General features: G+C 41.4%; 1 protein-coding gene across 5 annotated transcripts in view; it reads right to left on the reverse strand.

The window, feature by feature from the left end:
- Window positions 1-8,811: 8,811 nt before the first annotated feature.
- The window catches only part of abcc9 (ATP-binding cassette, sub-family C (CFTR/MRP), member 9), a 189,636-nt gene continuing 183,824 nt past the window's right edge, over window positions 8,812-14,623 (reverse strand). For 4 of the 5 annotated variants that reach the window (XM_048554004.2, XM_048554006.2, XM_048554003.2 and 1 more), the window contains one exon: window positions 8,812-10,961. In XM_048554004.2, the coding sequence (XP_048409961.1) occupies window positions 10,824-10,961 (138 nt within the window). In that variant the 3' untranslated portion in view covers window positions 8,812-10,823. The remainder of the gene's footprint in view (window positions 10,962-14,623) is intronic. The other variant, XM_048554002.2, reaches the window with a different exon arrangement.

A 14,623-nucleotide genomic window follows, 5' to 3' on the forward strand; every position in this document is an offset into this window, starting at 1 on the left:
AACAGCCAGTGGAGAATCCCATTGCTTATTTCTGCTGAAGAATTAATTACAACACCACCTTGCATTTATTGTACACAGTGCTACCAGCATATGATGCCCAAGACACTTTACAGGAGAAGTGCCCAACAGAACTTGACACAGATAGTTATTAGAGCAGGTGACAAAAAAAAACTTGATGAATGTGCCAGATATTAAGGAATATCTTAAAGAGGGAGAGACAAAGAAATGGTGTGTTTCAACAATTTCAATCCAAAATTGAAAATCTTCACCTACGATGCAAGAAATTGGGCATGCACAGGAGTCTCGAGTTAAAGGGTGACATGTAAGTCAAAGGGTATTAAAAACAAAGAACTGTGGATGCTGAAAATTTGTAGAAAGAAAATGAAACAGAATTTTGATGAATGGTCACTCCGTTTGAAATGTTAACTCTGTTTCTGTCTCTACAGACTCTGCCTGACCTGCTGTGTTTCTTCAGCAATTACTGCTTTTCTTTATTCTTAGAGAATTGTGGAGCTGGAGCAGAGGTAGAGACAGCTGAGACTCTGGAGAAGTTTGAAGATGAGGTTGAGAATTTTAAAATAGAGGTATTGCAGGACCAAAAGCCAGTGTTGAAGGGACCACACCTGTCTTTATTCTGTTGGAGACTAGAAGGCTGAAATTGATTGTGGCTCAGTAGTTAGCACTGCTGCCTCTCGTGCCAGGAACCCGGGTTAATTCCACCCTCAGGTGACTGACTGTGTGAAGTTTGCACTTTCTCCCCATGTCTGCGTGGGTTTCCTCCCACAGTCCAAAGATGTGCAGGCTAGGTGGATTGGCCATGCTAAATTGCCCGTACGGTACGGCAACCTCAAATAATCAAGGATATCACAGGGGTGTGTAGATTAGGTGGGTTATAGGGGGGTTGGATCTGGGTGGGTTGCTCCGAGGGTCAGTGTGGACTTGTTGGGCCGAAGGGCCTGTTTCCACACTGTAGGGATTCTATGTAACAAAACAGGCAACAGTTAAACAGGGCCAAATTTTGCACTGATTTCAGTCTCCCTCTTTATTTAAATGTGATCCCTGCAAAGACAAATTTCACTCAAACTATTGTAAAACAAAATCATGACCATAAGTTAACATCCATAGGTTAAGTGGCCTGTCCAAAGTGTCTCCATAACAATCCACTCTCCTCACCCCATAATTAAGCGTCTCTTTCTTTGATTACCTTCCTCCATTTCTCTAACCTCCCCTGACTAGCACAAATTGATGAGAATCTTGCCTATTTTGGATGACGCCAATCTGGACAAAAACTGATTGCCACGCCAGAATTCACAGGATAAACACGGATTGGATGAGAAAACTTTCTTTTTAGCTTGCACGCAAAGGTCTGTTTTGTGTCATGGGGAGAGGGGAGAATAAATTGGAGGCGACTTTGGGTAGAAGTTAGGCGGCTACAGGCCATGGAGTATAGCCAAGTGTTGTGCAGTTTCCCCGAAGCCTGACGTCAGTCTGTTGCCTGTCAGCCCGGAGGAGCTGGGGATCGCTACTTTACGATTCCAATAAAGACAAGGAAATTGACGCATTGTGCTGCTTAGTTACAGTTCAGTGAGAATATTGCCACGTTCAAACGTTGTTTCCTCATTGAATTGATTTCGTTGCAAAAACAGTGCGTGGAATGTGCGAAAACAATGCTATCTTTGGTCACCTCACAAATAAATCACCGCCTGTCAACTAGTCCTTAATAAGGCGCAGCTCCTGGGACTAGCCCGATCCATTCAGACTCGCAGTCTCCTACAATGGCTAGTGGGCAATGTTTTTAAACGCGTTAAACGACTTCTCGCTTTAATTTTAAATTGCCCAAAACACTGTGCGGTTGGTAATGGATTATTTTGGTCTGTGGATTAATGATAAATGCTGGTCAGGACAGTCGGAAGGATCGTGTTCTTTTCCAGACAGTGGAATATCTTGCGTTATCTGAGCGGGTACACATTTGGCCTTCCTTTATTGTCATATCTAAAAGATAACACTGCACTAAAGATTAAAAAAAACTGAACAAAGATGATAAATGAAGGTTTATTTACCCTTCTCTGATACTTCCATGGGACATGGGCCTCACCGGCAAGGTCTACAGTTCCTCATGGTTGCCCTTGAAGCATATTACTTTCCAGGCAACGAAGAGTCGACCATATGGTTGTGGGTTTTGAGTCATTTATAGGTCAGACCAAGTAAGGGTGGCAGATTTTCTTCCTTAAAATACAGTTGGGAACTAGATAGGCTTTTAGGACACTGAACATTCCCCGTCCACCTCCACTCTCCTCCACCTGGCTGAACTTGTTCTCTCACTGAACAGTTTCTCCTTTAATTCATCTCATTGCCTCCCAGTCAAAGGAGTGGCTATGGGTCCCAGTTATGCCTGCCTCTTCATGAGGTACGTGGAACGATCCTTGTTCCAGTCTGACACTGGCCCCCTCCCATAACTCTTTTCTCAGTACATCGACGACTGCTTCAGTGCCACTCCATGTTCTTGCCAGGACCTTGAAAAAATTGTTGATTTTGCCTCCAATTTACACCCCTCTATGACTTTGACATCGTCCATTTCCAAGACTTTCTTTCCTTGACCTCTCATTTTGGGCAATAAACTGCGCACTGCCATCCACTACAATGCCACTGATTCCCACAGCTACCTTCACTACAGCTCTTCACACCCCATGTCCTGCAAATACTCTATCCCATTCTGCCAATTCCTTTGTCTACATCATATCTGTTCTAATGCTGCCACCTTCCAAAACAGTACTGCCGACATGGCTTGCTTCTTCCATGACCATGGTTTCTCACCCACTCTGGTCGACCGGGTCATCAACTGCATCCTACCTATCACCCGTACTTCCACCCTTGCGCCTTCCTGTCACTCTCAACAGCGTGATCAGGTCCCCCTTGTCCTTACTTTTCAGACCACCAGCTTCTGCATTCATAGTATCATTCTCTGCCATTTCAGACAACTCCAGCAGAATGCCACCACCAAACACATCTTCCCCTCACTCCCTCTGTCTGTTTCACAGGGACTGTTCCCTCCAAGACACCCTATGCCATTCCTAGACCACCAACACCATGCCTGCCCCTTTCCACAGCACCTTCACATGTGACCGCAGAAGGTGCAACACCCGCCCATTCACCTCGTTCCTGCTCACCATCCAAGAGCCGAGACAATTTCTCCAGGTGAAGCAGCATTTCACCTGCACCTCCTCCAATCTGGTCTGTTGCATCTGCTGTACCCAATGTGGCCTCCTGTTCATTGGAGAAACCAAATGCAGCTTGGGTGACCACTTTGCAGAACGCCACCAGACTGTGCATAAGCATGACTCTGACTTTCCTGTAGCTGGTCATTTTAACACAGTGTCCTGCTTACGTGCCCACTTGTCTGTCTTCGGTATGCTGCAGAGCTCCAGGGAATCACGGTGAAAACTGGAGGAACCACATTTCACGTTCACACTAGGTACTTTACAGCCTTCTGAACTTAATATTGAGTTCAACACTTTCAAATTGTGAACCAACTCCCATTCCTTCCCTCCTAGCTTTACCTGTTACATTTCTGTCACCATGTCCTCTCTCCCCTCCTTGACCCTCATGGAACTATCTTCTCTTTCAAGCCCTACAGTTAGTTACAGCATTGTTCTGCCATTCTCACATTCCTATAACTTAACCTGAACTATCAACATCTTTTCTCCACCAATGCTCTCCAACTCACCGTTGACACCCCCCACAACAACTGCATAAATGCTGACCCTCCACACTTCATTTCAGCTCTGACAAAGAGTCATCTAGACTGGAAACGTTAGCTTGCTCTCTCTCCATGGATGACTCATTGTGATCTCCACCATCATTTTTGTTTTCAGTAAAGATTCCATAATCTGCAGTAATTTGCTCCTACCTTTTGGGACAATCCAGTGGTCTCAAGATCGCATCACTAATAATTAGTCTTTACATTCCAAGAATATTGAATTTAGATTCTGGGGTATACTGAATGGCTCATCCAATGAGATTACCACTACACCACCAATATCTGTAACAGTAACTGATGAAAGACTAAAAGTCCCCAGTCAGGAGTTCATGAGTTCAAGTTTAAACAATCTTAAAAACGAAATTAATATTTAAACAGTTTTTGTTTATGAAATCTCTTTTGCAATCAGCAAACAAAGTCTGGCTTAACATCAGGGTGAAGATAAATGAGGAACCATCATGGCATTTGCCAGGAAGCTTCTACAGTTACACCTGTGGTAACTTCAGTGCAAGTGGCAGGGAAACAACTGGATGGGAGGAGTTCTGAGAGTATTTATGGCCCAATGAAATATATTCCGTAACTGCTGCATTCTTATGAATCGAAGCTTTATTTAAAATTGGACAAATTTACACTTCCGCTTGTTTTTGTACTTATCACCCATGGAGAGTGTTATTCGTGAGGTTCTGAAGGTGCCAATTAAATTACTGCCTGGTTTTTCGATTGCATATAGCCAGATAATTTTGTCCATATATAGTGGTGAAAATGCAACGGAGCTCATACAACCAACCACAATAATGCTGGAAGTTTTTGAGAGTCGTGTTACAGGAAGTCACCAGTTTTGTGTGGGCGTGAGAATTGCTTCAGCGTTCCAGTTAGACTGTGGATCTGCCAAGTGTAAATCATTGAGAGAAGCCATGAGCAAAATGTGTGTAGGGAGTTAGATAACACTTACCTTAATCAAAAATCTTATTCACTTTGCAGAGAAAAGAATGAAATGATAGAGGAGGGCCATAACATGAATGAGTCGGCATAGTACACTGCTGGTGTTAGTTGTAGATCAATGGGTTGGCATCTTTGTGGTTCATGTATACAGTGGTGTGTGAAGAGATCCATGTTGAGGAATGTAAGTACAATCAATGAGTCTGTGGATTTACTGGAGAGTTCTGTAAACAGTGTGAACCCCCAGGTCCTATATTTCTGCTCTAGTTATGCACAAAGTGACATATTTTCCTTCTGCAGAGTATTAATCACCTGCTTAATGCGATCATCAACTGAAGATTCACTAATGTTAACGATATTCAGTGTCATAGATTCATAGAATCCCTACAGTGCAGGGACAGGCCCTTTGACCCAACAAATCCACACTGACCCTCAGGGCATCGCACCCAACCTACACTTCCCTGAACACCACGGGCAATTTAGCATGGCCAATCCGCCTAACCTGCACATCTTTGCACTGTGGGAGGAAAGCAGAACATCCGGAGGAAACCCATGCAGACATGGGGAGAATGTGCAGACTTCACACAGACAGTCGCTGGAGGGTAGAATTGAACCTGGGTCCCTGGTACTGTGAGGCAGTGGTGCTCACTGCTAAGCCACCATGCCGCCCTAAAAAGTGTAACCTGGAAGGCATGTGCTAACATGCAATTTAGGAACAGGACTAGGCCATTTCAGACTGTCAAGCCTGCTGTACCATTCCATGGCTCATCAGATTGTGACTTCAACTCAATTTTCCTGTCTATCCTGATATACTTTGACTGAAGAATCTTCCTACTTCTGTCTTAAAATTATTCAAGAACCCAACCTTCACTGCACTCTGATAAAGAATTCTGAAAGGCATGCAACTCTCACAACATTAAAAAAAAGTAATCGCCTTCAAAAATGAGAGATCTGTTATTTTTAATAGTTCCAGTCTCTTGCAGAAGAGAAATATCCATTTAGCATCTACCCTGTCAAATCCCATCAGAATCTTATATGTTACAATAAGAGAATTTTTGTTTTATTCATTCTGAATTCCAGTTGACACAGACCTTACTGCCACACTTTTCCTCATAATACCCTCCCCTGCCTATTCCAGATATCAGTGAGTGAACTGCAGTCAAAGAACCTAAGGACAGCAGTGATCTTGAATGCAGCAGGCAACAATCTCTCTTGTTATTTCAGCTTTATTGCAGGATGTGATAACACTGCAACCATTTCTGTACAGAAGCAATGCTCGCTTCTGCATTTCTGGACTGAGACCTGCAACCACTTTTCTGGCCCTATGAACTTTGTTGGGAGGTTTCAGATTCCTGCAAGCACTACCTAATGCAAGTTAATAAATTACCTTTTACAGCTTTACCCCACATCAATTGAATGACCCCCTGGAAATCAGGCACGTTATGTCTTGTGTCACCCATTGTGTGTAGACACAATCACTAACAGTGGTGAGGAAGAAGAAGTGTCAGAGTTTGTAACTACCTAATTTTCTCAGTTACCCAGATTCAGTAATGGAGCTCCCACTTGTTTCTGGCTATCATTTAAATTGAACAGATCACACAGCAAGAATAAGCATAATTTGCATTTTATTAAATAGAAAATGTAAAAGTGACTGTGGCATACAATTGTTGTTCTGCATTCCAAACAAACACTGAATCTTGGATATCTATTTACAATACTGCAAAAGTGGATGGTGTTGCTCAGTGTTAAAGTGGTCAGTGCTACTTCATTCTAGCATTGCATATGGGTTGGTTAAGTTTGGTGTACATCATGGATTTCAAAAACTCCTTTTAGTATACAGAGATTGGATTTTACTTTCAAATAATAATCAATTTTCAAATTGAAAACAACTCAGACATGAAATGGAAGTTTGTCATCATTTTAGTATAACTGAAGTGTAAATAGAAGACATGTTAGTCAGTTTTATGTAACAGTTTCATCACCGTTTTATGTTTCATTTGGTGGGTCTAAGGATTTCTGCGAAGATGCTCAACAGGACAATTAAAATCTTTTAAAAAAACATATACCATCTTACAGGAAATAAAGATCCTGTGTCATTTCTTAGTTGCTGGTAATAACGCAATGCACTGTACTCATGGTTAAATATTTTATATAAATCAGTCTTTTATACTTGTATTAGTGGCACGGTGTCTCAGTGGTTAGCACTGCTGTTTCACAGCGTCAGGGACCTGGGTTTGATTCCAGCCTCGGGTGACTGTCTGTGTGGACTTTTTGCACATTCTTCCTGTGCCTGCGTGTGTTTGCTCCGATTTCTTCCCACAATCCAAAGATGTGCAGGTTATGTGGATTCGCCATCCTAAATTGCCCATAGTGTCCAGGAGTGAGTGGGTTAGGAGGATTAGCCATAGAAAATGCAGTGTTACAGGGTGAGTGTGAGTAGGATGCACTTCAAAGAGTCGGTTTGTACTGAATGGGCCAAATGGCCTGCTTCCACACTGTAGGGATTCTATGATTTACAGTCTTTATGAATTATATTTTTAAAAATCGTGAAAGAAGTATTTTCCACTTGTGTGCTAGCACCTAGAAGATACAGAAAAAGATTGTCTGTTGTGCAAGCAAGAAAGAATTTGAATATGTATAGCACCAGATACAGCTCTCAAGAAGTCTAAAAAGCACTTTTTAAATGTTGGAAAGGTTTTAGCATTGCACAAATGGCAAATAAATGAATAGCCAAACAATAGAATCAAGATACTGAGTTAGTAAAATCTACTGACATCATTGGTTGGAATATTTTTATGGAACACATTATCACTTAAATATGTTGCATGCAGTAAATTTCAATGCATGCAAGAAGTTATGTATATTCCCATTACTGTTTGCTTTACAACTTCTTATCTATGTGTCTTATTTTAATACAGTTGTCCTGTGTGACTTATTAGGGTACACATAGTATTACTGCATTGACATGTGAGAGATCTGGTTTTATTTATTACTGTTACACATAGTTTTGTTCTGTGTGCAGTACAGGCAATTCATACCCATTAAAAAATATTATTGTGATCAGAGATAATGAGAACTGCAGATGCTGGAGAATCCGAGATAACACAGTGTGGAGCTGGATGAACACAGCAGGCCAAGTAGCATCTTAGGAGCACAAATGCTGACATTTTGGGCCTAGACCCTTCATCAGAAAAGGGGAATGGGGAGAGGGTTCTGAAATAAATAGGGAGAGAGGGAGAGGTGGACCGAAGATGGATAGAAGAGAAGGTACATGGAGAGGAGAGTATAGGTGGGGAGGTAGGGAGGGGATATGTCAGTCCGTGAAGGATGGACAGGTCAAGGGGGTGGGATGAGGTTAATAGGTAGGAAATGGAGGTGCAGCTTGAGATGGGATGAGGGGATAGGTGAGAGGAAGAACAGGTTAGGGAGGCGGGGACGACCTGGGCTGGTTTTGGCAATGCAGTGGGGGGGGGGGGGGGGGCGCGGGGAGAATTTGAAGCTTGTGAAATCCACATTGATACCATTGGGCTGCAGGGTTCCCAAGCAGAATATGAGTTGCTGTGCCTGCAACCTTCAAGTCGCATCATTATGGCACTGCAGGAGGCCCAGAATGGACATGTTATCTAAGGAATGGGATGGGGAGTTAAAATGGCTCGCGACTGGGAGGTGCAGTTGTTTATTGCAAACTGAGCGTAGATGTTCTGCAAAGCGGTCCCTAAGCCTCCGCGTGGTTTCCCCAATGGAGAGGAAGCCACAACAGGTACAGCGGATACAGTATACTTCTGCAAAGCAGTCCCCAAGCCCCCGCTTGGTTTCCCCAATGTAGAGGATGCCGTTGTGTTCTTCCTCTCATGTATCCCGTCCTCCTACCTCAAGCTGCACCTCCTGTTCCTACCTACTAACCTCATTGCACCCCCTTGACCTGTCCGTCCTCCCCGGACTGACCTATCCCCTCCCTACCTCCCCACGTATCTTCTCCTCTATCCATCTTCGGTCCACCTCTTCCCTATATATTTCAGAACCCTCTCCCCATCCCCCTCTCTGATGAAGGGTCTAGGCCCGAAATGTCAGCTTTTGTGCTCCTGAGATGCTGCTTGGCCTGCTGTGTTCATCCAGCCCCACACTTTGTTATCAAAAAAAATACTATTACTGTTTGTTTTACAACTTTTTGTCTGTGTCTTATTTTAATGTTCTTATCCTATGTGACTTATAAATTTAGATAACGTTAATGCTTCAATACCATTTATTCTGTAACTTCCAAAAAAACATTGATTCTTTTGTGCAGGTTAGCTTACAAATATTAGAAAATACTTTCAGAAATACAGCCCTGGGAAACAAAAACCTAGCTAGCCTTCCAATGTTGTTCCTGCACCCGTTCTTTCATAATTTTGGAAGTTGGATTCGGTAAAGGTTATTGAATTATTAGGGTACATATAGCAATACAGCATTGACGTGTGAGATTTTATTTTATTTGTGTTGTCACGTTTCTAGGCACAGTGAAAAGTTTTGTTTTGCATGCAGTACAGGCAGATCATATCATATGAAGATCAAAGGGTAATAGAACAGAGTGAGGAATACATAATTATGGCTGCAAAGAAGGTGCACAAAAAACACCACCAATATTAGATTTGAAATTTGACAGCTCCATTCAGAAGTCTAAAAACAGCATGGAAAAAGCTGTTCTTGAATCTGTTGAGTGTGCTTACGCTTTTGTACCTTCTGCCTGATGGAAGAAGTTGGAAGGGATCATAACCAGAGTGGGAGGGATCTTTGTTGATGGTGGCTACCTTTCTGATGCAGTGAGAAGTGTATACAAAGTCCATGGATTGAAGGTTGACTTGTGTGATGGAGTAGGCTACGTCCACAACTCTCAACACATTCTTCTGGTTCCAGGTAGAACAGTTGCTGTAGAAAACTAGAAATGGCAGGATCTAGAGGTGGTGCGAAGTTAGGGGTCTACTCAGTTGGGGCACGATAAGGGCTGAAACAAAAATGTACGATGTGGAGTGAGGCAACTTACTGTAAGTGCTGGGACTTACGATCACTATCGTTGGACTTCAAAACGGCATTGTTGGTGGAAAATATACGTTGTTTCGTGTTCTGATGAAAGGACGTGGAGCTGAAACTCTGATTAACTCTGTTCCTCTCTCAACAGAAGCTGGCTGACTCATTGAGAATTCCCAACGTTTTTTGTTTTCATTTCCCATGTCTCGTGTCCAGATATTGTATATGTTCAGCACTACATTAAAGCTACTTCAAGTAGACTTATTAGGCATCCCAGGTGATGTTTCAAATGAATCCTCCATCTTCTTTGGTCTGTACACACATGTGTACACATTCTAGTAATTTTTGATTATCTATTTCTAAATGTTGAAGAGTGGATTATGAAGTCTTTGTAATTGTAGTAACACCTCTTCTGTTCCTATTTCCGATCATCACCTTTTATATTTCTTAAAACAAGGATTCCATGTGGGTGCTAGGTGTTATTGTTGTGACTTGTACTTATGTGGCTAGAATTCAGCCAGGTTTAATTCTCCCAATCTGTAGCTACTGTCCAGTGTTTCATTTTAAACACGGACAGACAACTTCCCCCTTCCAACATGCATCTGCAATTTACAATCTTACCCACGTTTCAGTAACATTATATTATTAACTGATAAGTGAGTATTTGAAAATGTCATCCAAAATAAGTAACGAGGCATGAGTTTAAAGTCACATTAACCTCAGCTGTCACTATCAAAACCATTCTATTACTGTGCTGAAATATTTCCTAATCATTGCTGCATTTCACTGTGCACTTCTGAAAAATTTGTACAAATCCGTTGTTCATGAACAGTGGAACTGCCCTCAATTTTGCTGTGTGTCCTGTAACTTGCTTAAGCTTGCACTTGTTTAAAAGTTATTAAATGTGAAAGCTCTAGAATTAAAAGGCTGTCTTTAAAATGAGGTGTGACATCTTGTGGGAGATGATCTTTAACAAGACAGTGGCAACTTTCCTTTTAGAGACAGTGCAGAAAACATATTCTGTTTTAAGGAAGACTTGTAAACTTTATATTAAAAAAATACAAAATTGTGGTGCAGAGAAAGAGAAAAAACATTAACTTGCAAAGTGAGATCTCTGGAAGATTTACATATCAGCCTTAACAAAAGATGCAAAGATGCCACCTTCGTGGGCCAGGAGACTTTCAGGTTTGTCATATTCAAGAATGTTTCCCCGTTTCATCACGATAACTAGGTCAGCAGTTAGTATTGTGTGTACACGATGCTGCAGAAAAATGAGGGAAAAACAAACAGCAATTTAGGATAATAAAATGTGAGGCTGGATGAACACAGCAGGCCAAGCAGCATCTCAGGAGCACAAAAGCTGACGTTTCGGGCCTAGACCCTTCATCAGAGAGGGGGATGGGGAGAGGGAACTGGAATAAATAGGGAGAGAGGGGGAGGCGGACCGAAGATGGAGAGTAAAGAAGATAGGTGGAGAGGGTGTAGGTGGGGAGGTAGGGAGGGGATAGGTCAGTCCAGGGAAGACGGACAGGTCAAGGAGGTGGGATGAGGTTAGTAGGTAGCTGGGGGTGCGGTTTAGGACATGGCCCAAGTTCAGTGAACTGGTCAAAATTCGATCATCATAGTCGGTGATAAAGAGACAGCACACACTACGCACCTCAAATAAAGTTGTCCTGAAAGATTTAATGGATTTCCATTTTCCTGACATTATTTTGAATCTGGTGCCAAGTAAATGGAATCTACAGGCACCTAGGAGCAGTGATGTCACAAAAACGGTATGCAGCCAATCATATCCTTACAATCAGCAAAAGGAATTGGAATACACTGAATATTCTCAATTTTAATTGCATTTTTAAAAGAGTAAGATAAAGAAGTGTGACATTATCATGGAATTGAGAATGAGGAAGTCTAAAAAAACTTCCTGAAATAAATTTTTAAAATCTGTGAATTTTTGTATCACAAAGAAAATTAACATCCCGCATATATAAAATTAAGGCTTAGAAGTTCAGTGAGGCTGTTCAACTGTATTTATGAAGTTGGTAGTCTGTTTAAAATTCGACCTCATCTCATTTAACAAGATGCAACATTTTCAAGGGTTTTTTACAGTGATACTAATTGCCTAGAAAGGCCAGGTTTTCATCAGTTCAGAGATTTCTACTATATTGCAGTCTGTAGGTACTTCAACAGTGCACCCTATGGCAAAATGTAAATTGAAATGTAAAACCAGTGACAGAAACCTTTGGATTTCTATGTTTAGCTGTGCAAATGCAGACTTCAGAAGTTGCTATCAGTTTCCGAGGCATAATGACAATGAGAGCCGATAGTTTCTCTATTGCTGCTATCACAAAATCTGGACCATTATTTACATAAGGTTACCACCCTTATCCATTTAAAAAAAGGAACACCTAGGAGTACGAGTGGCTCATTCTGCCTGTCCGTCTGTCAAACCTGTTCTGTCTTTCAAGTAGCTTGTTGGTGAACTGTACCCGACTTACCTGGAGATTAAATGCATTGAAATACTTAATCAAGATCATCCAACCAACAGTAGCTGTGAGTTAAAAGGGACAACAAAGTTCAGGTTTCTATGTCTTACGCCAATCTCAGATTTATAAATCTTATCATAAAACAGTTAAGCTTAGATATTGCAGCATGCCCACACTTAGCACTACATAGAGAGCACACCATGTCCTGAAATGCTTCAAATTCACACAGAAAATTTACCTGTGTGAGGGACAACTTTCTCAATGTGCTCTTCTGGCAAGGATTCTTACTCGGCATGAACATATATATTGGAAAACAATGGCCCTATACTAACTGTACATCTGAAACTTAAGTACATCCACAATTTGAGGGTAAGCACCTTTGTGCAGAGAGGCTGAGAGCCACTTGCAGCATTGAGAAAATTAGCCCCCAAATACATTTATTCTGTATTTGATGTTAGTTTCACACCTCGTTCGTGCAGGAATACCTTGGCCCATATACACAAAAGTCAGTAGAAAATTACAAAATGCTAAGTGATAAAGCTTAATTTACTTGTTTATCTTATTAGGCAGGGCTTATTTGTGAGCAAATTGCATTTCACACCACCCCCCCCCCCACCTTCCCTTTTCAGAAGTTCAGTATTTCTGGGAGTTACCTTGTGGTTTCTCAACATGCTTGTTCAAAGGCGTATCTGCTCCAAAAAGTGTTGACCAGCAAAATTGGCTAACTTGAATTTCATTTTGGGAACACAGGAACAGGAGGAGGTTAGTCCATCAAGCTGCTCCCACTTTGGTGAAATATACTTCTGGCTATACTTAATGTCTGCCAATCAGAATGGTGAGTGCCCAAATGTTACTTTAGCTAGTTTTGTCCAATTCTGGCAAGGCAGCATTTGTTATGCATCCCTGAGGGATTAATAGTCAAGCATGGATAGATCACATGGGTATTTCAAACAAGGTCCTTTTCCCTTCCCTGAGCAAAGCAGTTGGGTTTGAATGATATTCCAACAGCATTTACGTTTTGCTTCTATTTCTCAGTCACAGGTTCACTGAATGCAATTACAGTGTGCTACAGTGCAGTTATCAACCCAGTAATGAATCCTGTACTAAAACCACAAGGCCACCTTTCCCATTGTGTGTGTAACACTGTTATTTTTACACTTCCAATGCAGCTAATCTGGCATGTACCTACATTATCTGGTCAACATTTGACCTGGACCTGATTGGAATGGACCAAGGAAGCATTTACAGTGTCTATCGTATATACCAGGCAGTAGAGAATAACGTAGATGGCTTGACCTTACTGGCTGTTTGTTCAGTCAATTTGCGTATGAATTTTTAAAAAAATACATTCAAAAAATCTGGCACTCTCAGTATCATTTGTCAGGTAGGTCTATCTTCTCCAGCTTAAACCAGCTGATATCCAGCAGTAAGTTCATTTGGGTTAATGGGATACTAATGAGAGTTGGGTCATGTCAGAGCTGGCTGTTTGAAAGTGTCTAATTTAGGTTGCTAGCAGAAATCTCATTAAATTAGAGATGCTAGCAAGAATTCGACTGGGTCAGAGCTACCTGATTCAGTGAAAAAAATTACTTTTGTAACCGTAAGGTCTACGTGAAATAGTAAATCCTCATTCTAACCGGAAGTCTGGTCAATTGCCACTTCCTTCAGATGGAGCTGCATAATATTATTTAAACTGAAAGCTGAACACTGTCTGAACTTTTACAGCCTTTGACTCTCCTTTGTAAGCTGACAATAAAGCACAAGTTAGTTTAGGAAACAAACTTTCTAGTCTATTTTCTCTAACTGCTCACCTTCTATATTGAAATCCATTTTTTTAAATACACTTAGCACCCAGAGGAGAAGACTCCTCTGTCTGTTTCGAGGGATAAAACCCTTGTGAATGTGGGCCCAGCCATGTCAATGCGTCAATGTGAAAGCTGTTTAATCAGTTAAATAGTGTTTGCTTACAGAAATCACATTTTACAATCAGCAAACGTGGAAGGAACATAAAAAATTGAAGACCTATCAATCAATAAGCTTAAGAGCTGATTTACTGAGGAACAAAAGAAACTCCAATTACCACTGTTTGTGCCTGTGATGAGCTTCCAGAGCTACTATATACCTTTCAACATGGTCTTCTAATAAAAATCGAAGCTGATTATTATACTTAACATTATCAGAATGTCAAATACCAGATGTGAACATAGTGGCAGTAAATATCTGAAAAAAAATTCGAGGACGCTTCAAGTTTAGCAGTTAACAGCTCATTTTGTTATGATCAAGTTAGGTTGTGATGAACAAATGAAAGTCAAAGCTCTATTTTTTCTGCGATAAGACATTACCCAAGTTCTTGAATGACAAAAGCGGCACAGGTCTCAAAGTACAAAAGCTTTGCAACATCACCACGTCAACTTTGGTACTCAAGACACAGTAAGCTTGC

This window comes from Stegostoma tigrinum, chromosome 25, assembly GCF_030684315.1.
Source record: "Stegostoma tigrinum isolate sSteTig4 chromosome 25, sSteTig4.hap1, whole genome shotgun sequence".
NCBI lineage: Eukaryota > Metazoa > Chordata > Chondrichthyes > Orectolobiformes > Stegostomatidae > Stegostoma > Stegostoma tigrinum.